Here is a 26,658-nt window from a genome sequence, read left to right as displayed (position 1 = left end):
GACAGAATCATTTAAACATTTTATTCTCTTTGATGCCTAACTAATAATTTTAGTTATGTAATAACAATAGATAAATTGCTAAATACATATTATAATCACTTGTTGCATACAACCCTGTATCAATAAATTTTTAAATTATATTTAAAAAATATAAATCATTAGATCCTGGAATTTTTAAAAGCAGAGTCATCCTCAATCCAAACAAACAGTTATTATCTCTATTAGAAGCTGAGAGGCCCTCCTATTTCAATAATGCAGATCATCTATCACCATAGACTTGATGTGGGTCACACTCCCTGTACAAAAAATTTAAATTGCAAATAAAGCATTAAGTTTGCAGTGTAAATCAAAACAAACGGTTCAAAGTGAGAAAAATATTCCCTAGCCAAGATATCAATGGCTACATATTTGAACTGAGTATCCCACTCCTCAGCACCCCTCTGACACAAGATGAACAAATGTCCTGACAGCAAACAGGTTACATCCAGAAGCTGCTAATACCTCATGATGACAGTTTCTGAGGAGTTAAATTATTTTGTTAGCCAAATCTTCTTGGTCCTGTTGGCTAGTGGCATGTGATATTGCAAAGGAAGACCCTCTTGGCTCCTGGCTGACTGCATGCAGAGTCACTGCAGGACTCACCTCCCGGCTTTCACTTATGTGCAACCAAGACAGAGTTAAGATCAAGAATTACTGCCTTTTGCTCATATTTTCTGCTCTTGCACATATTTACAGACTCTCAATTCCAAGAGTTGCTTTAACATAGAGGTCCTTAAGAGGACAAAAAACAGCTTATTATTCGTTTTCTGATTTTAAGTTATCTGGGATAATTTAAATGTTAATTATTTTTCTACATTGTCTTAGCAAACTCCATCATTTTGATTTTAAGGTACCCTGTTCAATCCTTCAGTCATTTAATGCTTTTCCCTTCCTTACAACTTCATTATTAAAGTTTTATATTCTTCCTAATCAGTTAATTCACCAGTCTATTTTCCTATTTTTCATTCTCATCTCAAATAGAAAAAAACAAAACCACTCTGCATTATAACAGCAGGCAGGAATCACCACACTGTAGGAAGGCCACCACGAACAGGGAAAATTTGTTTCTATGCAGCTGCTCCTCTAACTTCCTTTAAGAAATTATTTTTTCTAAAATTGCCAATGGAGACAATTACAGTAAAGTTTACATGCACGTAAATTCTTTTAAACTTTTAAAATATCTAAAAACATTCTGATTCAAAGAGGGTAATTTTCCTGCACAATATTCCTCTCCTTATTAAAACATGCTATTAATTCTTTTCATTGTCTTATAAATAAAATTTGAAGTTCTGAGAATACTGAGCCAGTCATTTAAAATGAGAATAATAAGCTACTGATAGCGAAGCTATTAAACAACCTAGTGAAATTTACAGAATTTAATTGTTAAAATTTATTTCCCTAAATTTGGTTTCAAAAAGCATTTGTTTTCTTTTGTTTGTTCGTTTGTTTTGTCTTTTTGCCTTTTCTGGGCTGCTCCCACAGCATATGAAGATTCCCAGGCTAGGGGTCTAATTGGAGCTGTAGCCTCCGGCCTACGCCAGAGCCACAGCAACACAGGATCCAAGCTGCGTCTGCGACCTACACCAAAGCTCATGGCAATGCCAGATTCTTAACCCACTGAGGGGGGCCAGGCATCGAACCTGCGGCCTCACAGTTCCTAGTCGGATTTGTTAACCACTGAGCCACAACGGGAACTCCAAAGCATTTTTTTTTTTTTTTTTTAAAGAAGCCAACTGAATTCAGGCTGGAATTATAATGCAGGTATGTTAATAAGTAGGAATTGGGTGGCACTTTATTTCAAGTTGGCTTTTATATCAACTAATCCTTCAGCTATTGAGGAAAGGTGGGGTAAAAGTAGAGGCAAACACAGAAACAGTACAGACAGACAAGCTGTCCCAGACTCTGGTTCTAAAAGTAGAAACAAAAAAATCGCATAATAAAAAGGGAACAAAAGCTAAAATCTTCCAGGAGGACAGAAATTTAGCAATTTATTCTCCTTAAAAGCATTAGCAGAAATACTTAATCCTAATTGATCTGATGATGAAAATTTGGTTTTCATTGTAGTTTTGTATGATTATAGCTATATTTAACCATAAATTCTATTAGGGTAATATCTAGCAAATACACTGTGGATATAAAACTAAAACATAAAAAACACCTATGTCAGAATAACAATAATATATACCTTAAGTGGATCTGCTTGTTCTGACAGCTGATTAATTTTCAGTTTAATTGCATCATATTTGTTTTCTGCTTCTATTTTCAGACTTTTAAGATATTCCATATGTTCTTTTTGTTTTTCCATATTTTTCTCAACTGTTTTCATTTTCATTTTATTTTCATGAGCTTCATCTTCCTGGTAACATTTACAGAGCATATAAAATTAATTAAAATACTTAAGTTATCAAACAGAAAAACAATACAAACAATTCTAGAAAAGGAGACACTATAGGTTAAAGACAAATACAAAGAATATTAGGATATTTTCATACTCTTAATGGTAAATTAGGAAGTAGAAGAAATTAAGTTCAAAAATAATAAAGGATTACATTTAGAAGACAAACTGTGTGCTTGAGGTCATAATTAAAAGGAATAATCTCTATCTACTCACTTTTTCTTTCAAAATATAGTATATATAGATACCTATTTTCTGCCAGACAGAAGCTGAGTAAACAAAAATAAATCAAGACATAGTCCATACGCTTAAGAAATTTAGTCTACTAATAAAAGGATTTACAGCAGGAAAACACCAAGTAGAAAACCAGATCACTAATAAAAAATAAAGACCAATTCTCGTTGGATTAAACTCTATCGGTGCAGAGATTTTATCTGCTTTGTTCACTGTTGAGTCCCCCAGCATCTAACATGATGTGTGGTACAGAGTAGACAATTGATAACTATTTATTCATTTTAACAAGATTCTGCAATCTATCTAATTCACTACTTATAATAACTCAGGAAGCTAAGCTAAATGTCATAGAAAGAAACCTAAAATAAATTAAAATAGAGTAACAAATATGTGGGGTTTTTCCCCATGAACTTGGAAAAAAGAGAATAAGGCAAAGAGATCAACTACAACTGACTAAAAGATATCACTAATACTGATACTGATTAATTCTGAAAAACACTATGCTAGGTAGTTTGGTTTGAACTACCTAGCATACTACATTACTATTTAGATGCACAATTAAGCTTTGACAAAGTTTCATTTCATGTAATTGAAGACAAAACTAATTATTATGCACGCAAGCTATGTACATGCAAAATATTAAGGAACTCGAAGGCCATACACCAGGTAGTTTCGATCTTATTTGTAAACGGAGACAGCAATTATAAAAAGCAGCCTCAAGCAAAATGATTTTTTATAAAAAAGCTGACAGCAGATATTCTAAATCTAAATGATGGTTTTGTCCTTTAACATTATATTTAAATTGAAGAAAAGAATCTTACCAAGGTTGCAATATCTACAGACTGGTGCTCTTCTATATTCTCAAGTTCCCGAATTTCAGAAAGACATTTTCTGATCTTCATCTTTTGAAAAAAAAAAGTATTCAGATTTTAGTAACATAAAAACAAATGAGAAATAAAACCCTAAAAGGCTGTATTCACTGACAAAGTTCCACTGTTTTATGTTATAGAAGGATTCCACAGTTAATGAAAGAATACATTAGCATTAAGTGAACCAAGGGAAGTTATGTATAAAGCCTGCTTTTATCACTATAATTGCTAATCCTTTCCCATGCAAAGCACATGTAAGCCCTCCATCTTTGCAGTTAAAGTGATGGCAACGTTGAGTCCACCAAGAAAATATTTTCCTAAAACATCCAATCTCAAGTTACGGAAATACTACTCTACTCCAGTGGTTCTTAAAACCCAATGCCAGTAGCTCCTGGGTATCTCTGAAACTCTTTCAGATGGTCTATGAGGTCAAAACTATTTTCACAAAAACACTTAAGACTTTTTTTTTTTTTTTTTTTTTTTTTTTGTCTTTTTGCTATTTCTTGGGCTGCTCCCGTGGCATATGGAGGTTCCCAGGCTAGGGGTCTAATCGGAGCTGTAGCCACCAGCCTACGCCAGAGCCACAGCAACTCGGGATCCAAGCCGCGTCTGCAACCTACACCACAGCTCACGGCAACGCAGGATTGTTAACCCACTGAGCAAGGGCAGGGATCGAACCCACAACCTCATGGTTCCTAGTTGGATTCGTTAACCACTGCGCCATGATGGGAACTCTTTAAGACATTTTTTAAGACCACTTTTACTATCAATTTCTTCTATGTATACAGGAGGTTTATAAACTCTATGATATGTAACATTGCAACAGACTGATTACAGAAGCTGATATGCCAGTTCAGATGAATTTTATTAAGCCAGATATTAGAGATTTACAAAAATATAAAATGTCAATCTTTTTACTAAGTATTTTTGGTTTTGGAAAATACAGTTATTTTTCATAAAAATGTTAACACGTAATCTATTTGTGTTTTTTTTAATGAATTAATATTCTTAAGTTTTGCTTTAATTTTCAATAGTATAAATACCTATAGATAGAACCCATATAAATGAAAGCTTTTTTTAGACTTTTAAGGGGTTTGAGGCCAAAAAGTTTAAGAACTACTCTTCTAACTAAATGAATGATAACAACTTAAAAATAACTTGGATGTGATTAAGCTGAGAAAATGAAATGTCTTTTTACCTTTAATTCTTTATAATGCAGTTGACACCTTCTAAGAAATTCTTCATTGCGCTTAATATCCTTTTCAAGAGCACACAAATGTTGCTGTAAATTCAGTATCTGGGCTTTTTTATTTTCGACCTCATTCTCCAAGTCACTTAATTGAGAAGAGAAGGGAAAAAATACTTTAAATCTACTTCTAAATATTGTAAGTATTTAGACCTTTACAAAGAAAGGCTTATTTATAAAGGCGTGTTTGCAAAACCATATTCATTTACACCAGCTCTCTATTCCTACTAAGTGATTCATAACATAAAAACACAAGGATTTCAAGAAGCATCTTCTAAATTGGAATCATATTTTACTTATTTCATTGATGTGAAATGATTTGATTTATGTGTGATTTATGATATGATTTACGTGTGGTGGGCATTGTGTACAGTGATAGAATTAAGACATAAAGGAATCAAACAAAATGACAAAACAACGAGAAAATGAACCATAACATTAAAATGTAAACAGGACACTACTATATGCCCACAGTAGTATGGGAACCTAAGCCTGAGTCTGGGAGAAGTGACAACTGACTTGTGTTCTCTGAAGTTTTCCCCAGCTAGACCAACTAGAGAAGATAGAAAATACGAAAAGGCAAAGAGCAGTGAAAACAAATTAAACTGATAGTCAGCTTAACAGTTTTGTCTTTTGTCTTTTTGTCTTTTGCTTTTGTTGTTGTTGTTGCTGCTATTTCTTGGGCCGCTCCCGAGGCATATGGAGAGGTTCCCAGGCTAGGGGTTGAATCGGAGCTGTAGCCACCGGTCTACGCCAGAGGCACAGCAACGCAGGATCCGAGCCGCGTCTGCAACCTACACCACAGCTCACGGCAACGCCGGATCGTTAACCCACTGAGCAAGGGCAGGGACCAAACCCGCAACCTCATGGTTCCTAGTCGGATTCGTTAACCACTGCGCCACGACGGGAACTCCAGCTTAACAGTTTTGAATGTGGGGAGTGAAAGGGAAGGAGGGAAGGAAAAAAAAGAGTTGGAAGGTAAGGTCAGCAGATATTAGAGCCATAAAGCCTCTCCACGCTAGCAGAGACAGCTGTCTTTGGATGTGATCTTTTTCCTGCCTCACTGACTGATGCATGTGACTCACAAAATTGTGTGCCTGGTGGAGAAGAGGCCACTTGTGCAGTTAAAAGCAATTTTTCTCTGATGAAGAGTGTAGGTCAGCTTTCATTAAGATTCGAATTTCCCCACATTTTAACATCTCTGAATTTTCAAAACATCTTCCAGCCTGTGGTTCAACTAGAAGCATTTTTTTCTTTTTTTACTGATATGTAAAATAATAAAGCATGTTAAATTGGATGAACTATTATAATTGCACTACCTTGTAGAATGCTCAAATTTTTTTTTTCTAAATCAATAAATGTTAGCTGACTGAATGATAAACAAATGATAAAATGAGAAAAGGAACAGAGTAAATATGATATTTCTGGTAAAAATGGGGCCAGATGTAAAAACTCATGATGGCCCTGCAGGCTTTAATAATGAACATTTATTCTATCATATACAAATCTATACCTTAATTAACAAACAGTAATTTTGCTACACAAAAAAACAATTTACCCAATAAATAAACCTTGAAATCTAGAGCCATAAATTGCATGTTAATAAAACAATGTCAGTTATTTGGCAACAGCTACTAAGTAATTTAAAATTCCACACTCCCTTTGACTTAGTACTTTCACCATTTAGAATTTAACCTATGCACATATTTTCAAAACGGCCTGTGTCCCTCCACAGGGAACTGGTTAGTGAGATTACAATATAGCCATACCAAGGGGCAGCTCTAAATGTGCTGCTATAGAATGATCTCCAAGATAAATACTGAGAGACAAAGCAAGATACAGAAACCACGTGTGTACCGCTACACAGTGCAATATGAACGAACCATGAAAACATAATACTAAACTGGAATAAACTGGACATAAAACTGCATATTATGGGAGTTCCCATCATGGCGCAGTGGTTAATGAATCTGACTAGGAACCATGAGGTTGTGGGTTCAATCCCCGGCCTTGCTCAGTGGGTTAAGGATCCGGCATTCCTGTGAGCTGTGGTGTAGGCTGCAGACATGGCTCGGATCCTGCGTTGCTGTGGCTGTGGCGGAGGCCAGCAGCTACAGCTCTGATTAGACCCCCTAGCCTAGGAACCTCCATATGCCGCTGGGAGCAGCCCTAGAAAAGGCAAAAAGACAAAAAAAAAAAAAAAAAAAAAAAAAAAATGCATATTATGATTCCATTTATATGAAATATCCAGAATAGACTAATCCATAAAGACAAATTCAAGATCAGTGGTGGGGAGGAATGAGAGAATAACTACTGCTGGGTATGGGTTTTCGTTCTGGTGGGATAAAAAATGTTCTGGAATTAGAAAACAGTTATGGCTACAAGAAAATCTCTAAATTGTACACTTTAGAGTGAATTTGATGGTATGTGAATTATATCTCAATTTTAAACTGTTCTGGAAATATATATGAAACTGTTCTTACTTTTGAGAGAAAGATGGCACAGAGGGTCTCCCTTTTCATTGCATACTTTACTGTTTAAATTTTCTCACCATATGCATAAATTACTTCATTATTATTATTATTCTAATTGGCTGTACTCATGGCATGTGGAAATTTCAGGGCCAGGGATCAAACCTGTGCCATAGCAGCGACCCAAGCCACTGCAGTGACAGTGCCGGATCCTTAACCTGCTGTGCCTCAGGTGAACTCCAACTTATCTATTTTTAAAATGTCAAAAGGGACCATGGAGAAATGGATTATGAGCTACTTTCGTTTTCTAATTTATATATTTCTGTATTTAAATAATACCAGTGAATGTTTTTAAACTTCCAAACATCAGACAACTATCATACTGGTTCAGGCCCAAACAGATGATATAAATATCACTAAATATCATCAGAACTTAGTATATTTTCCATTAATACAGTTTATCAATGTGGAAAACAATTTTCTAAAAATTTTTTAAAAAACTAATGCTCACCTGGTTTTAAAACAAAAGCTCTGTCCACTACACACTGATGCAAATACTTTTAGCTAGGCAATTACTGACTTCAAAAGTAAGTATTAAGCAATTGCTACTAAAATGCTAGAACCAAGGATCCTGATTTGCTGATGATACACTGACAATCTTTCCCAAGAATGTTATACTTTTTAAAAGATTTAGGACACAAATGCATTTTTTGTTGAAATAAAAAGGATGAATTACATGGAGTAATACTACCATATTGCTTACACATTTGCATTTATGTTTGCCCTACTATATAATTTAATCCTGCCCATTTAAGAATTAGAAAGGCCTGGTTTAAGTGTCATGGTACAGTGGACAAAAATTTGTCACTTTACAGGGCACTTTTATACAGGCGCTTTCAAACGTCTATGGACTTTCATCCATCATTTCACAAAGATTCAGCAGCAATTTAAAATGTATGTTGAGTGCTGTTAACAGCAAGCTGCTGATCATTCAATAGTTTGCTGCTGCTAAAAAAGAAATTTTACTAAACTTTTGAGTATTCACTATGGTAATTTTCCTTTATGCTGCTCTCACCATCATACAAAAATGACTAATATTATTTGAAAACCAGCTATCTACTTCAAAAAACCTCATTTTTCTATCTACATATAAGCCATTTAGAATACTTATGCTTTTATTCAGTTTTCTGAGATAGTTCTTTTATTTAAGAACTATTTGAGGTCTCCTAGATCATTAATTCAGTTCCATCCCATCAACTCATCAACTGACAGTTCAGTTGGGAAAATCATGGTTTTTTTGGTACCAAAAATTCTTTTTGCATGCTTTTGAATCTCACGATGCCCAGCATTTTACTTTGTCTCCTCTAGCAGCCTATCTGCCTAGGCACGTGTTCTCATTGTCCCAACTGATGCTCCTTTCAGAACACTGCCACTCAAAGCACCAGTCAGAGATGTAACAAGGACCTTGGGCCAGAATGTAAACCAGCACACCTGTATTCTCACGGAGAAAAGACGACAAAGCTAAACAGTGATATAGCAACGTAACTGATGTATACGCTGAGTTAAACTTACCTCCTTGCAGACAGGTAATAATGTGCAGACCAGCTGGACAAGCCCAGAATACTGTTGTTAAAGTGACGATGGAAAATGACCATCAATCTAGAATTCTATATCCAGCTAAATGATCTTTAAAGATCAAAGAAGATTTCTCAAAATTCTTTACTGATGTAACTGCTAATAGAGTAATACGAATGAAAATGAACCCCCAAAGAAATAATGGGAATAATATAGAAAAGCTATACTGGACACCAACCTTATTTCAGAATCCACATCTCTGCTTAGAAACTTGGGTCTTGTATTTTCAGATGAATAATAACGCCCTGCAAAAACCTGATCACCATCAGCAGTAAAAGCTTCTCTACAGTTCTTGGGTGGCTTTGGAGACTGCATTACTGCACGAGCTACAGAATTATTCTAAAAGAAATAGAGGGGGAAATAATATTTTAAATTATGTCAAAGCATTACTGCTGCATGCAATTTCACAATGTTGCCTAACTTTAAGATTCAAGTATTTTTATTTAAACACTCAAATGAAATAATTCCATGAAGATAAGTAAAAGAATTTAAAAAACAATTTTCAAGATTTGAAGAATTAAGCTAGTAAGAGTTTTTAAAACATAGGAAACTGGAGTTCCCGTCGTGGCGCAGTGGTTAACAAATCCGACTAGGAACCATGAGGTTGCGGGTTCGGTCCCTGCCCTTGCTCAGTGGGTTAACGATCCGGCATTGCCGTGAGCTGTGGTGTAGGTTGCAGACGCGGCTCGGATCCCGCGTTGCTGTGGCTCTGGTATAGGCCGGTGGCTATGGCTCTGATTGGACCCCTAGCCTGGGAACCTCCATATGCCGCGGGAGCGGCCCAAGAAATAGCAAAAAGACAAAAAAAAAAAAAACCCCACAGGAAACAATGCTTTATGACAAACTGATACATTTTACTTGTAAATTCTAATACTGCTATCCATTTAAAATTTTAAATTATTTTTAAGTATCTTTTCACATGAAAAATGTTTCTGTAGAAAAATCTTTTCATAGAAAAATAAAATCTTATTTTTATTTTATTTTAAAAAATAAAAATCTTTTTCTAAATGACTTTAATACCCTAGAAAAGATGTGAGTGAATAGCAAATTCTAGTAAAATATTAATAAACTGAAATATGTAGGGAAAGCCTGGAAATGCTTAATATTATACTTCCCAGAGGAAGTAAAGGGGGGATTAGGCTTAAGTGAGGCCTAAATCAACCTCCCTTGGGTCAGACTTTTACAAGAGGACTTTATTATTTTCTTTCAAGTATCTGCCTAAAATACAACAGGGCCAACCCCACAAAAATTACGATATGAACTTGCAATATACAGACATACACACACTTGGATGACTGACACCATTATCTCTCAGTTACCATTATCAAGAAAAACGGACTCTGCCTGTATTGATTACAGATTTGTTTTGAATTTCCTTGTCTCTTCTCAGCAAATTTATGCCAACAGATGAAAACACAATACTGGTGATCTAATCTAACAAGTGCATAAAAATATACACACTGATGAAGAATAAACACTGATTTTACAGAGCTCAAAGTTTTAAGAAAAATAATTCATAATATATCAAGTAAAGCATGTGTTTAAAAACTATCATATAATAATATACAGTATCTGTAAGGGTAAATAAAAAATGGATTTGGTAGCCAATAAAGAATGAACTGAAAAACTTTATAGCATCATGCACCAAAAGAATATCATACATTTGTGAAATTATTTTACAAAGAAGAGCCAAGAGTTATAGTTCCCTGGGGCAGCAAATGCACAAAAAGTCAGTTCTGTATATTACTCTATAGGTTTTCCTATGAGGTAAAAGCACTGTGGCAAAAGATCAACAACTCTATGATGATATAGAAGCTGAACAGGAATTTATATAACCAATCTCAGTTTAGGAAATTTAACAATAACATAAAATACAGCAAGCATCTGGTCTTACTTTGATTAGCAGCACTGTCTCTATACCTCTCATGTCAATTAGGCTATTTGCAACAACTGCATTATCTATTTCTAAAGCTGTCAGAACCGTCGGGAACTCTGGATGATAAGCAGCTCTAGGAGACAAAAATATACAAGGATTAACTTAATCAAACTTTAATTATATATAGATTTTAAAACGAGTGAGGAGATGATAGGCAATAAGACATGGAAAATATGTGTTAATATTTGAAAACATCTGAAATAGGTTTATTAGCAAACATTTATATAATACTATGTGTGAGGCACTGGTTTAAGGACATTACAAACACAGCTGACTCTAGAACATGGATTTGAACTGCGTGGGTTCACTTCCATGCAGATTTTTTTCAATGACTATAGTACACACTGCAGGATCCTTGGGTGTCTGAATCAGCAGATATGGAACTGTGGCTACAGAGGGCTGACTATGGGACCTGAGCATCCCGAGACCCTGGTATCCACAGAGGGTCCTGGAACTAATCCCCCACAGATACAGAGGGATGACTGCATTAGCTCATTTATCCCTCAAAACAACTATTTGAGATAGATAATATTATCCTCTCCATTTTTTTTTAGATGAGGAAGCTTCTGAGATTTTAATAAGTTCCCAATATAGTAAAACTAAGTGGGCAGGCTAGGATTTAAGCCAGGCGGCTCAGCTCTAGAACCCAGATTCTTTTATATTTTTTGTCTTTTCAGGGCCACACCCTTGGCACATGGAAGTTCCCAGGCTAGGGGTTGAACTGGAACTGCAGCTGATGGCCTATGCCACAGCCGCAGCAGTGCCAGATCCAAGCCACATCTGTGACCTATACCACAGCTCACAGCAATGACCGATCTTTAAGCCACTGAGCAAGGCCAGGGGTGGAACCCACGTCCTCATGGATACTCATTGAGTTCATTACTGCTGAGCTACAACGGGAGTTCCTAGAATTCAGATTCTTAATCATTATGTCCTACTGTCTGTTATAATTCATAACTACAATTCCCCTAAATCTTATATTGCTATCATATATAAATGTAAAAGTCAATTAATTAAAACACATTTATTTATTTATTTTGTTTTAGGGCTGCTCCTGCGGCATATGGAAGTTTCCAGGCTAGGGGTCGAATCAGAGCTGCAGCTGCCGCCCTATGCAAGAGCCACAGCAACATGACATCTGAGCTCCATCTGTGACCTACACCACAGCTTTTGGCAACACTGGATCCTTAACCCACTGAGTGAGGCCAGGGACTGAACCCGTATCCTCATGGATAGTAGTAGGGTTCTACTACTATCCGAGCCACAAGAAGAAGTCCTTAAAACACATTTTAAATAACTTAACATTCTTACTGAGATGAGAAGAACTAAGTTTTTTATCAACACAGAAAAAATATGAGAAAAAATATTCTTTTTTTGGGGGGGAGGGGCTGCACCCTCGGGCATATGGAGGTTGCCAAGATGTGGTGGGAATCCTCAGAGGTCAAAGTGGAGCTGAAGCCGCCGGCCTACACCACAGCCACAGCGCCGCAAGATCCAAGCCGTGTCTGTAATCTACACCACAGCACACTGCAATGCCGGATCCTTAACCCACTGAACAAGGCCAGGGATCGAACCCATGTCCTCATAGATGCTAGTTAGGTATGTTAACCACTGAGCCACGATAGGAACTCCAAGAAAAAATATTCCTTTTTTTTGTTTGTTTGTTTGTTTTGTCTTTCTGCCATTTTCTTGGGACGCTCCTGCAGCATATGGAGGTTCCCAGGCTAGGGGTCGAATCGGAGCTGTAGCCTCCTGGCTACACCAGAGCCACAGCAACATGGGATCCAAGCCACATCAGCAACCTACACCACAGCTCATGGCAACAGCGGATCCTTAACCCACTGAGCAAGGCCAGGGATGGAACCTGCAACCTCATGGTTCCTAGTCGGATTCGTTAACCACTGTGCCACGACGGGAACTCCAAGAAAAAATATTCTTATAAATTGAAATTTGGGCACCCTAAGGAGATTCAATCTTTTAACTAAATTTAAGCCTCTGAGCTCTCAGTAGGACATTGATACCAAGCTACCAAGAACAGTAGGTATAGGAGCGACAACTGGCTAAGGGGGAAATGGCAATGGTGTTCTTAGGGATTTCTTAATTCTACAATTCCAAAGAGAAGAAATTCTGTATACACATGCTTTACACCTATTAATTACTTCATCACGTATTACTGAGCACCTACTACGTGCCAGACACTGTTCAGAGGATGAGGAGTTACCAATAAACAAAACAGATTATAACCTTCTCTCCGTGGAGCTTACATTCTACTGAAGAGACAGAAAATTAAGACAAAGTGGCGTACAGTGATTTTTCACAGGAAAAGTCAGGGAAAGCCTTACTAAGGTGACCACGGGCAGACACGTGACGGAATGGGAGAGTCACATGGGCGTCCTGAAGAGCATTCAGTGCCTAGGGACCAGCCATTGGGAAGGTCCTGAAAAGGGCTGTTGGAGGAGCCAGGGGGCTGGCTGCTGTGGGGGACGAGCAGTGTGGGTAGTGCTTCTGGACATGGGGACAGAAGAGTCAGCAGGAGGACAGATCATGTGGGCCCAAGAGGCTGCAGTAAAGCCTAAAAAGGGATGAGAACACACAGGGCACTTTGAGCTGGAGTGATGTGATCTGACCTTAACTCTGGCTGTGACACTGAGCATGTGGGTGGAAGGGAACCAGCAGCAGGAAGACTGGCCATTGAAAAACTCACCTGAGACGTAATAATGGCTTGAACCAAGGTGGTCACTGCGGAAGTGTTTAGATCCTGGATATATTTTTTTAAAGTACAGCCAATAGGATGTGGGATGGCAAAAAGAAGTCCAGGATGACTGAGATTTTGGCTTGAGTAACTGAGAAATGGAGATGGGGGTGACTACAGGAAGAGCAGGTTTTAGGGTGAATATCAGGAATCTGATTTTCACACATGTTAAGTTTCAGATGTCTAGTGGACATCAAAGTGGAAAATATAACTTGAATGTATTATATTCTGGAGTTCAGAGGAAAGAGTCCAGCCATAAACATAATTTGGCAATCCTCAGTGGACAGACTATTTTCAAGGCATGAAGCGGAATGAGCTCAGCAGGGTTAAGTGCTGGGAGTAGTTACACTTGGAGCAGAGGTCTGGAACCCTGACACTGGAGCTCCCCAAGTGAGGAAGAATAAGCAAGACACTAACAAAGAATACCTAGAGATTTGGGAAAACCAGCAGAGTGAGCTTCTAGGGAACAAGTGCAAAAAAGTGTCTCAGGAAGAATAAAATGATCAACTGAGTCACATACAGTGGCCAGGTCAAGTTAGTGAGTAGTATGGCAGGACCATAGGACCAAGCCAAGCAAGGCTCACTGGTGCCTTTGACACGAGCTTCTCTGGTATGTAGGAAAGGCAATAAAAACTTGACTGGAGCAGGTTCAAGAAAGAAGGGGAAGAGAAATGACAGACATAGACAAGTCTTTTGAGGAGCTTTTCCTATAAAAAGAGGCAGAGTCCAAGTGAAAGTAAAAACAAAGATAGGAAAGACTAGGGGTGGGTGCTCCAGAAGCAGCAAGCAGGTTCAATGAAACAAAGCAGGGGTGAAGGGTGAGAGGAGAGGGAGTGGGAGTCTGACACAGAGGGGACATGGTAGGAGAGGGTGGGGAAATGCAGACTCTGGCCAGTCCACCGACAGCACTGGTTTCCATGCCAGGAAGGAACAACTATTTTCGAGCAGGCACACACCACTGCTAGACAAGACTGCTCCTACCAGTTTGCTCAAAAGCGTCAAGTCACAACCACCTGGTCCCTTTGCCCTACTTGGCTGGGAGGCACTTCGTATTGGTTTATATTATAATTAGCTGCATGCAGAGAGATGCTCTACAATCAATCTAGAAGAAGTAAAAGTAGGAAGGAACAGCAGCAATAACATGTCAGTGATGAGACAAGGAAAGGACACTATGAAACAGGCTCACCAAACAACAAGTAGAAAGTCCAAAGAGGTCAGGAGGGACAAAGGAAAAACTGCACATCAAATTCCAGGCAAGCAGCATGATGAGCCTGACCAGTAAGAGGGGTTATTGGACAAAATGATTTGATGATCTGAATTAAGCTTAGAAGAAATGTTTAATAAAAATGCAATTTCTAAAGCTAAGTAAAAGGAAAAATACCACAATCAAATTAAATATAGAGGAGTTTCCATCATGAGGACACAGGTTCAACCCCTGGCCTTGCTCAGTGGGTTAAGGATCTGGCATTGAAATAACCTGTGGGGTAGGTCACAGATGTGGCTCGGATCTGGCATTGACTGGCAAGGCAGAGGCCAGCAGCTGCAGCTCCGATTCGACCCCTAGCCTGGGAACTTCAAATGCCCTGAGTGAGGCCCTAATAAAGAAAAAAAATAATTAAATATAGAAAAATGCTTAAAATTAAGCCTGTTTTCAATGTCTCCAAATACAGAAAGAATATGTACAGTCAAAAAGTGACTACAAACCAACAACAGGGCTGTGAGGAGAACCAAAGTGAAAGGAGTGGGAGATGAAAGCAAAGCCCACAAAAGTCTGAGAACATCTGAAAGGCAGGAGAACCAAGAAATAGTGTCACAGTAACCGAAGGAGCACAAGTTTCAAGGAAGGTATGTTTAATAGTATCAGATACCTAAGAGAAAGTAAATATGTATACAAAAAAATAAACATCTTTACACTGTATTTGGCAATAAGGAAAATAATCAGAGAATATAAGGTATATTTCGGAGGCCAGGTAGTAGTGGGTCAAAGAGTGCATACACAGTCACCCTAGGAAGAGTTTATTTGTAAGATGGGAGACACATCAGTGACTGAGGATATTGAAAGGGGAGAAAAGTCAATGCAGTAGGAAGTTTAAGGCTCAGGAGAGTTGAAATCACTAAAAAACATAGTTTGTGAATCAAGTATACAATTGAGATTCAAGTAGAATCATCTGGAAGAGAAAGAACATCTCTTCTGTTGAGATGGCAGCAAGAACTACAGATGCAGATGTGGTTACTGGTGGGTAAAAGCAAGCTGAGTAGTTCAGTAGCCTCTACTTCCTAGAAAAAGGGCAAACAGGCATCTTTATAGGAAAGAAAACTACATTTCTCTACATCTCCCAGAAAGCTAGGTACTTTCCTAGGTATGCTGGTTGAGGTTATCTAATTAAGTCTCATGTATATGATTCATTCTAATATTCTAGCAGTGTTTCGCTATTTTTTTCTACATTAAAATACCCAATTTTTAAATTTAGCACTTGAAACACAATGCATAATGGTAAAATTCTTCACAAAAAACACCCCTTCAAAATGCTGCGAGTTGACCCAAAAAATATCCTGTCAACACCCAAAAGGATTAGCATCCAACTCCCTCCACTACTGCATCAACTGGAACTTCAGCAACCTACTCTTAGAGCCAAACGTGGGCTTTGTCATCCCAGACCTGCTCCCAGTACATTCTAACGTCCTGTCCTTACCACAACCTGCCATCTTTCCAGGCTTATCATGCCTAGTAAATCTGTTCTCTAATTCATCAGGCCTCACTTTCTTTCCCATCTAGCCAATCACTGAACTATTTTCCCAACAGTACTTTCTCAGTTGCTTGCTTCTTTTGTGAGACTCACCCTCTAAAAAATTCTAATGCAGTGTTAATTTAACAATACACACTCTCCACTCAAATTTATTAAAAAACCAAACATTACTAATGAAAAATCCTGCAGCCACCATAAGTGTTTGAATCTTAAGGAACTTTGGATCAGCTTCCTCTCTCATTCTTCCACACCTCCTGGCCATCTCCTGAGGCCCTCGTTCTGAGCACACGAATTCACCTACTGCCAAGAAAAGTGACGTTACACTGTACAAAGTTCGCTCACCTTTGCACCCCTTCACAGGATTTTCTATAAGTCACTTGGTACTGTTACAATGGTGGCGCCAGGCATTCCTATTCATGGGAGTCCTTGCAGCAGTGCACAGAGCAGTCCGTGTAGCTGTCCAAAATTAGTGTTCTTGGTCCTCAAAGGACCAGGTGCAGGAGGATATATTCTGCATAGAAGCCAGTATCTCTCATAACCACCTCACATTTTCAAGGTCCCCATATGGAAATGCCCAATGGACAGAGTCACCATACCGGCATCCCACCAGATGTTTAGAGTTCTCCTAGTCCAGGTGCAACTAATTTGTCAGGGGTCTTTTATACCATAAGCAATGCTGTCTGGTGGCACAACTGAAATTTCACTTTTATCACATTTCAGAAACCTGGGATCAAAACTAGAAATTAACACAAGGTCAAATTCTCATGCAAACACATTACTACAAATCCCCACATACGTATTTCTAGCCTAAAAGCTCAAAGAATCAACAATTCCAAAATATAACTTATTAACTCCTCACTCCAGTTAGAAACCTAGCAGTAGCCCTCAATTCTCCCTTCTATTATACAGGTTATAGTGATTTTGCCCTAAATATCTTTTATTCTGTTCCTCACTATCAATAATGCAAATGATGGAGTTCCCACTGTGGTGCAATGGGACTGGGGCATCTTGGGAGAGCTGGGACGCAGGTTTGATCCCCAGCCCAACACAGTAGGCTAAGGATCTGGCATTGCTGCAGCTACAGCCTAGGTAAAACTACGGCCTGGACCTGGTCTCTGGCCCGGGAACTCCACATGCTGCAGGGTGGCCAAAAATAAAGCCAATGCTATTTTTTGCAGAATTAACTTATGATGCTATGCCTCCATGTACACTGTATGTACATAGGACTATCTGCCCAGAAGGCAATTAAATCTTTCTATCACTTAACAAACCCATCAATTAGACGACTGATCATTTATTCTCTTCTCTGATTTCTCCCCTAATTTACCTACTAACATTTAATTACTCCTCTTCTCAATTATATCTGCATCATGTGATCCAGTTTTATCAATGCTGACATAGAATAAATCAGAGATAGTGTTCATGTAAAAATTTACTCAAATGGGGGACATAGCATTAGATTTGACTGAAGAAAGGAAAAATAGAATTTATAAGAAAAAGTGGAAGTGGGAGCGAAGAGAAATTTTAAAATGTAATCTGGGAATGGAAATACATACATTTTAAAGTAAAGTGACTAGCTAGCCAGCAGCTAAAAAAAGGCAGTCTGGGTATGGTGCCCTTGAGAAGGCTTTTTTAGGGTCAGCAGAGAAAACAACCACAGCTCTTCAAGAATCTGTAAACCACGAGTGCCCAAGTTCTTCCTCAGGCCCTCCCTCTTAATGTGAGGAGGTCTGCACCGTCTCCCTCATCAACACAACTTCTAAGCCATAAAACATCTATTTCCCTGTATGTCTCCCACAAGAGACCTCGTGTTAAGGACCTCAAAGGCAGGGAGCATCTCTTACCTCCAATGCTCAGATTCAAATTAAAGACATGGCTTGATGGAATTTCACAAATGAGTAGTATAGATACGGTTAACATTTCAAATGTTCTCTTTCTGAGCTTGCACATGACTAAGCACAATCAGAAACAATGCTTAATTACTGATGCCTCACCTGTGTCTTACATCATACACCTCATTGCGAAATTCAGAAACTATTATCTGTGGCCGTGAGGTCCCTGGTGAATAAAACCTTTTCATCAGTGCCTGAAGCACTCTTTCATCAGCATGATTATGGCAACAATAGGCCTGCAGAAGTCCTTTTAAGCAGGATTCAATAGCCAAAGCAAGCTCAGGGTCCCGAAGACGAATGCAAGCTCCTACGAGTAAGAAAAAAATCATAAAAGGCCGATAAAAATTTATCTTGAAATATTAATGTGCTTATCTTTTATAGTAGTTCATAAATGACTTCAAAGTATAATATAAAGCAATTTAAATGATATTCTAGATCTTATTTTAACCAAATGGGAAATCTGCCCACTCCACCGGATACCCTGGGGAGAAAACCCACTAAATCCTGTGAAAAACTGTCTCACTCTAATGTAAATCAATAGTGTTTTTCCTATGTAGGTATATACTAATCCAGCCTCTGAATGGAGTTTTGAAAATCAACCCAAAATTATTTTTTTCTGTAAAACTGATTAGTATTGCAATTTTAGATTTAGAGAGGGGAAAAAAAATGCCTCATTTCTTGAAGTGGATCCCAGTACATATTTAAATGAACACACATTACTGCAATACCTAATACAGAACACAATACTGTACTATACAGCACATTACTACAAAAAAATTTGTATTTACACCATCATTTTCACCCAATGATGCACAGGATTAAAAGTTAACTCCTGTGAGTTGATTTTTTTTCTCATGTATATATGAGGACAATTAAATAACCCCAGATTTATAGTTGGAAGAGGACTTAGAAATAATGTTGTCCAACCTAAACAGAAACTAAAAAGACAAGTTATTTTATAAAGGTTACACAAAACTCAGGTAGTGATTGCTCTTTCAACTCTATCTTGACATCACCAAATTTTCCCAAATTACATGCAAATTAGTTCACTGATTTATTCATTTAGGAAAAAAATCTGAACCAGACTGCTCAACTCTAAAATACTTTTCCTAAGTTCTCTTTCTTTTTTGGCTATTTTATGCTTTAAAAATACAAAAGGAAAGTTACAAAGTTTAAAACAATTTTATCATTATTTCTTAAAATATGTACAAAGCCTACATATAACTATATGGTTTTTGATAACAGATTTTTAAAACTAGACTCAACAAACCCCTTCCTGAAAATAAAAATGTATTTCTAATTTTTATTATATCCTGACTAATTGGTGACAAATACCTAAAGGGCCTACAGGTTTATAGGTAAATTGCCCTCGTCTGTAAGCATTATCTATTGCTTCAAGAAGAGCTGGAACATTAGGGCCAAATCTTTTGAGTCGATCAGTTTTACTATCTTTCAATTCTTTCAGTTGCTTCTGATTATAATTCAGTATTTGCTTCACATCTAATTCTTCTCTCCTAAAAAATATAAGTGGAAAAACAGAACAGACATGTGATATGGTTACACAGAAATCTTCAGTCTTTTCCCCTAATACCTGCATACCAGTGAATGACACAGCTACTCTAAAAACTAAAAGCAGATTTCTTTATTTGAAAACAGCTATGTTGCCAGAGGAAAAAAGACTAAGCATGAAAAGAAATAGTGCAGTAGTGACGAAGAACTAGAAATCCCAGAAATTGCCCAACTCTACAACTATAAGAAGTCTTATCAGAAAAGTGATTTTAAAAGATTGCTTGTTATGAGGAAGAACAAAAAAAGCCATGTATTCACTTTTCAAATAAAGAGGAAAACTGTCTTATTTTCAAGTGGCCAAAAAAACCTAAGGATATTGACACTTACTTAATTCTGGTATGTTCTTCTTTGTCCTTTTCTACAGCTTGCTGAAACTGTTCAATCTCTTGATTGACTGAAATTTCTTGATCCTGTAAGGCCTTTACTCTCTCTTTTAACCAAGATATTTTTTTTTGCCTTTCCAACCGCTCAGGTTCCATAGACTGATCAGCACTAAAGAATAATTCAAAGTGAAAAATGTTAAATGAAAAACATAACATTTTAAAAACATAAAGCAATGTGATAAAATTCATTTAGCAATGACACAAAAAATAAAAAACACCATTTCACCTGGATTACTTTATTACAAAATGTGATAATGGTGAAAATTGCAGAGTAACTGTCTTACCTTTTTCTCAGTTCTTCAATTCTTTTGCAAAGCTGTTCATCATCTTTCTTTAATGCTCTATATTCGTTTAAGGAACGGTTATATAAAACCTAACAAAAAATTAAGACACTCTTTAGTAATATGAAAAACAAATACCTCCAGTAAGTCCACTTTTGCCAAATCTTCAAATCAGAGGTTGAATATATGCAGAAATATGTTTTCAAAACCAAGTGTATATATATATATATATATATATATACACATATATATATATACACACATAAGTATATATACACACACATATATATACATAAGTATATATATACACACACATATACATAAGTATATACACACACACACATATACATAAGTATATATATATACACACACACACATATATACACATAAGTATATATATACACACACACACACACACATATATACATAAGTATATATATATATACACACACATATATATACCCACGTGAAATCATTACATTTTTAAAATCTGAAAGCAACACAGATCTCCATTCAGATACAAAACCTCTACTTTTAGGAATAAATGAACAGTATATTTGACATGCAATTTCTAATACTGGAAAAATTTCTCTTACCTCAGCTTCATTATATACCCTTTTCTTAGACGTAAGATCTGCTTTCAATGCCAGACATTCTGGTGCTCGTGCATTTGTCTCTTGACTAATCTTTTCTAGTTTATCTTGAATATCCTTATATTTTTTTTCTGCTTCATTAAGTCTGACCTTTAAGAAAATAACATTGTTGGATTATTTTTTATTTTTCTTCAATAAACAAAAAAAAAATTTTTAATTATTATATATAGTTCATATCTCAAACTTATTTTGCTCTAACTAAACTCAAGACAATAACTATAAGTTTGTTTTCCATGTCTGTGAGTCTGTTTCTGTGTTGCAACTAAGTTCATTTGTATCATTTTTTTAAGACTACACACATAAGTGATGTCATATAATATTGGTTGTCTTCTTTTTTTTTTTTTCTTTTCTTTTTAGGGCTGCACTTGTCTTATGGGAAGTTCCCCAGTAAGGGGTCAAACTGGAGCTGCAGCTGCCAGTCTATGCCATAGCCGTGCTGGATCTGAACCGCGTAGGTGACCTACACCACAGCTTGAGGCAACACCAGATCCTTAACCTACTGAGCGAGGCCAGATCAAACCGGCATCCTAAGGGATACTATGTTGGGTTCTTAACCAGCTGAGCCACAGCTGGAGCTCCCTATTTGTCGTTTTCTTAGTTCATTTAGTATGATAATCTCTAGGTCCATCCATGTTTCTGCAAATGACAATATTTCGTTCTTTTTTATGTCTGAACAGCATTTCAGTGTGTGTGTGTGTGTGTTTCGGCTTTTATATATATATATGTGTGTGTATTCATTCACCTGTTGATGGACACTTAGGATGCTTCCAAATACACACTGAGGTGCATGTATCTTTTCAAATTAGATTTTATATCTTTTCTGGATATATGCCTATGGTGGGATTGCTAGATCTCTACAGCAACTCTATTTTTGGTGTTTAAAAGAAACTCCATACTGTGTTCCACAGGCTGCACTAATTTACATTCCCACAAACAGTGTAGGAGGCTTTCCTTTTCTCCACATCCTCTCCAGCATTTACTATTTATAGACTTTGTGATGACGGCCATTCTGACCAGTGTGAGGTGATATCTCATTGGAGTTTTGATTTGCATTTCTCTAATAATTTAAAAAGCTAAAATATATTTTAATGCCATGTTGAGTTATCCAACAAATGCGCTATCTTCTGGGAATACAAAGATATTGTAACAACTGTTAAAGTCACACAGTTGAAGAGACAAAATTTAGCAGAGAAACAAACACACAAATTGATCATACAGTTTGGATGCAATAATGCTTAGGTAGCACAGAGGAAGAACATATAGGTCTATCAGAAAACGTCAGAAATGCCTTCAAAGCAGCATCTGAGCTGAGCCTTGAAAGATTAATCAAAATGTACCAGGAAAAAAGTCAAAGTGCTACAGGCAGATGAAAAAGCATGTAGAAAGGCATTAAACCTATTTTAGGAATTAAAAATATTTCTGGAGCTTAAACTAAGAGGGTACTAGTGGGGGATGTGATGAAAGGGTGGAAGGGCCTTCAATTCCATAATGATCAGCTTCCAACTCAATCCCCTAGATAACAGCGAGACAAGATACGATCAAATCTGTATGTAAATCTCTACGTAATCTAAACGAACAATCACTCTGGAAGCACATGGAAGGCGAGGTGGAGGGAAAAGTTAAGGGAAATGATTTCAGTAAAAAGTAAGTGTAATATTCTGGGACAAGAATAATTAGGGACCAAAGGTAGCACTGACAATAGGACTAGATCAGAAAGGACAAAACGACAACTATTTAGATCAGTGATCAGCAAACTTTTTCTAGAAAGACCAGAGTGTATACTTCAGGCTTTGTGGGCCACATAAGCCTCGGTCACAGCTATTCAACTAGAAATGCTAAGTATGAAATGTCTAGAACATGAAAGTAAAGATGTGAAGAGATATATCTGAATCAAGTGCTCAGGATAAAAGTTTGAATAGGAGATACAAATTAGGGAATTGTCAATATGTAAGCTATTTAGGAAACGTGATATAAAATGATAGTACAGTTATTAAACTATTAGTTACTAATACTATTTTTAAAACACCATTAGTATAAGCTCCATTTTTTTTTTTTTTTTTTACAAAAACTGAAGTTGGTCCAGGTGTTACGCAAACTAAACATAATTCATCTATTTTCAGTTTTAAATGAGGTTAATACACATTTAAAGTCTGCGTTAGACATTAATTCTTCAGAAACTTCCATTTAATAGTTATTCTATAATCAGTAAACAAGCAAATACTCTATTAAAGGTTTTATGTAAGACATGGTGGGAAGGACATAAATATAAAATAAGATAGTCCTTACCCTACAAGAATTTACCATTTACTACATAGCGTGCCCAATACTTAGCTGGAAAATATACCTACAAAACTAAATTATCATCTAGCTTCATGACTGTCCCTTCCCATTTGAAAAAAAAAAAAGAACATTTATTACTCAGACTAAATTCCACTTTTAGATTAGGGGATATCTAAGGAAGAAAGTACGTCTCCCCCTATGACAAGCTAATAAATGAAACAGAGAGGAATTTAGTGAAAATATTCTCTCAGAAATGAAAATTTGAGGTGAGAGGTAGATGAGGCTGAATTTCCATTCACGACCTGAAGAGGGAGTAAGAAACTCAGTGCAGGGATCACTAAGTTAATGGGCTATTTTCATCACTTCTGTTATTTTACACATCATTCTATTACCTTTCAATGTTATAACCCTTAGAAAAAAGAGCTACCTGCTTATCCTAGGGGCAGACAGGAAAAGGCAAGGCAGGGAAGATTACACCCTCTACTACAACCAAGCCTGGGAGTCAGGAGTTAAGTTGAACAAAATATTAAGACATCCGTCAGTCATACTGAGTACATCGAAGTTCCTATAAATGAAGAAAAAGCTAGGAGTTCTACTTCTGGCAGGACAATAGAGGAGCTCCATAGTGGCGGCTACACAACCTTATGAATATACTAAAAATCACTGAACTATAAATTCTAAATGGGTGAACTGCATGGTATATGAATTACACCTCAATAAAGCTGTAAAAAAGAGAAAGAAGAGATGAATTTAAAGAGTGGGTATGCTCTATGGTAAAAAGGACCATGTGGAAACCGCCAACAGAAAATTACGGCATTGGAGTTCCCACTGTGACATAGCACATCAAGAGCCCAGAACACAGGGTTAAGGATGTGGCTTTGCCACAGCTGTGCTACAGGTCACAGCTATGGCTTGGCCTCAATCCCTGGCCTGGGAACTTGGCCTCAATCCCTGGCCAAGGATGTGGTAGAAAAATAAAAAAAGAAAGAAAAAAAATGACTGCCTTTATTTACCCCTAAACTAACTTCTACCTCTTTCCCCAAGTGGAAGACTCCAATCAGCTTCTTGAATAGTAGATAAATAAATAGTAGTTTCTACCTGGGCTCTTAGATCTCAGGTTGAAATCAACCTTAATAGACCTACCAGCTTATCTCACACATGTTCCACTAATACAAAATCCTCAGATGGGTAATCTTGGTTCTGAGCCCTGAAACTCAGTTCCCTGAAAGTTCCATTAGCAAGCTTTGGGCACCGGGTTCAGTTCTGAATTCAAATACTTTCTGATACTTGGGTTTAATGCTATTCTAGCTGACTATTAACCTAGCACCCTTTATTCTTCAGGCCATTTTATGTTTCTACTCCTCAATGAACCCAAGAATGAGAGCTTCATGGTGTAGCATCTCTAGTCAGTAACAAAGTACCATTTGTCTTTTTTTTTTTTTGTCTTCTGTCTTTTTAGGGCCACACCCGTGGCATATGGATGTTCCCAGGTTAGGGTTCTAATCAGAGCTGCAGCTGCCGGCCTACACCACAGCAACAATGCCAGATCCAAGCCGCATCTGCGACGTACACTACAGCTCACGGCAACACAGGATCCTTAACCCACTGAGCATTTGTTTCTGCTGTGCCACGACGGGAACTCCACAAAATCCTTTTTTTAAAGAGAATTGCCACAATAGTCCCTGCCTGAAAATTTAGATTGGCTTTACCTAAATAATAAATTCAAATACAGATAATTATGTACCTCAAAACTGCTTTTTTCGTACATCATCAATTGTACAGTATCAGCAACCTCAAATGATTCAAACTACTAAATCTGTATAAAAAAAAAGTAAAATAACCTGCTGTTCTTCTGTTTTTCTCTCAAGTCTAGCAGCACGATCTTCTCCAATTTTAATGTTATCTCTGATAGCATTCAACTGCTTTTCAATTTCATTGACCTAAAAAGATATTATATAGCAAACGACATATAATTAACTATAACCAAGTATATTTTTGTAAATTACAAATTTACGTGTATAAATAATTAAATGAAAATTACCACTGCCCAAGCCATTTCATGTTTCAAGTCTTCTAGATTGGTCTTCATTGTACTTAAGCCAGCAATACTTTGAAAACGTTCTTCTTTCTCCAAACACTGGCGCTTTAATTCAGTAAGTCGCTTAAAAAAAGAAAAAAGAATGTATTTCTTACCAACATTGAAAAGAAAAGACTTTCTGAAAATTTATTTTGAATATACTGCCTAAAGAAGTACTGACAGAGACCTGCTAGGAAAATGACTCCTTTAGCTGAAGCGAAAATCAAAAATTTTTGGTTCTTTGGTATACTTTTACTAAGTGCAATAATTTTGTTAATTTCTGCACTATAAAAATGGCCAGATACTCTTTAAGTGAAGATGAGCAAAAGAATAAAAGGTTCAAGACCACATAAGTAGAGACAAAACTCAGTCCCCCATTTTCTCTCATTTCCCTAACTGATAGACAGACGGAGCTGTTCTTCCAGAAGTATACCCAGGATCCATTCCAACAATATGGAAGGACAGAAAGAATTCATTTCTAAAAATCAAATGTTATATTTTTTCTTTTCTAAGTTTTCTCTTAATAAAGAAAGTCATCAAACAAAAACTACAGTGATGTATGAACAGCTTATAAAGCTGTATACCTGGGTACTTGGCTCCTCCTCTTTACACATGGTTGCCACGTCCAGCTAGGGTCTGACACTGTGGATCTTAGTGTGTTTCCCCATCCAAGTTGCTTTCCCATTCTTCAGGATAATTTCAATCACTTTCTTCAAACCTCATACACCCCACCACCCTAATCCCTCACTTATTCTTCCTGCCTCCTACCTCACAGAATCTAGAAGCTATCAGAAAGAAATTCGCCTCCCGCCAACTTTCAACAACCTAAAGTAGTCTTCTCTCCCTTCTGCTATAAAAGAAGAGGTAGCTTCATTATACCCAAGTCCAGTCCCTATCTCATACCTCTAGTTGGATCCTATCCACCCCCTTATGCCTTCTCAGGAGAGCTAAATTAATGGATTTTTCATCCCATCTTTTGATCTTTTTTCCACTTCACCCTCTTTACTGACTCCTTTCCAGTATCACATTTACATCTTTACTTACTTATCTTTCCTTCCTTACAAACAAAACGACCACTGTCCATCCCTGGGCACCACTTCCTCTTCTAAATCCATCTTCCCTTTCCATTCAAGGTTTCATGAAAATTATCTCTGGCTCTTCCGTTTTCCTCACATTTTCAGCCCCATAAATCTGGCTTC

The 26,658-nt window shown here is 37.2% G+C and overlaps 1 protein-coding gene across 1 annotated transcript in view; it reads right to left on the bottom strand.

Moving 5' to 3' along the window:
- Positions 1-26,658, bottom strand: part of SMC6 (structural maintenance of chromosomes 6) — a 73,614-nt gene that overhangs the window by 20,121 nt on the left and 26,835 nt on the right. The window contains exons 9-20 of the mRNA XM_003125342.4: positions 25,424-25,543; positions 25,224-25,322; positions 21,046-21,192; positions 20,453-20,541; positions 20,113-20,277; positions 19,552-19,730; positions 18,319-18,523; positions 10,784-10,898; positions 9,068-9,228; positions 4,736-4,871; positions 3,490-3,570; positions 2,225-2,395 (exon numbers count right to left, since the gene is read on the bottom strand). Coding sequence (XP_003125390.1) covers positions 2,225-2,395; positions 3,490-3,570; positions 4,736-4,871; positions 9,068-9,228; positions 10,784-10,898; positions 18,319-18,523; positions 19,552-19,730; positions 20,113-20,277; positions 20,453-20,541; positions 21,046-21,192; positions 25,224-25,322; positions 25,424-25,543 — 1,668 coding nt within the window. The remainder of the gene's footprint in view (positions 1-2,224; positions 2,396-3,489; positions 3,571-4,735; positions 4,872-9,067; positions 9,229-10,783; positions 10,899-18,318; positions 18,524-19,551; positions 19,731-20,112; positions 20,278-20,452; positions 20,542-21,045; positions 21,193-25,223; positions 25,323-25,423; positions 25,544-26,658) is intronic.

The sequence above is a fragment of the Sus scrofa genome, chromosome 3 (assembly GCF_000003025.6).
Source record: "Sus scrofa isolate TJ Tabasco breed Duroc chromosome 3, Sscrofa11.1, whole genome shotgun sequence".
Lineage (NCBI taxonomy): Eukaryota > Metazoa > Chordata > Mammalia > Artiodactyla > Suidae > Sus > Sus scrofa.
The sequence above is the reverse complement of the archived record's forward strand: the minus strand, read 5'-3'. Positions and strand labels throughout refer to the sequence as shown.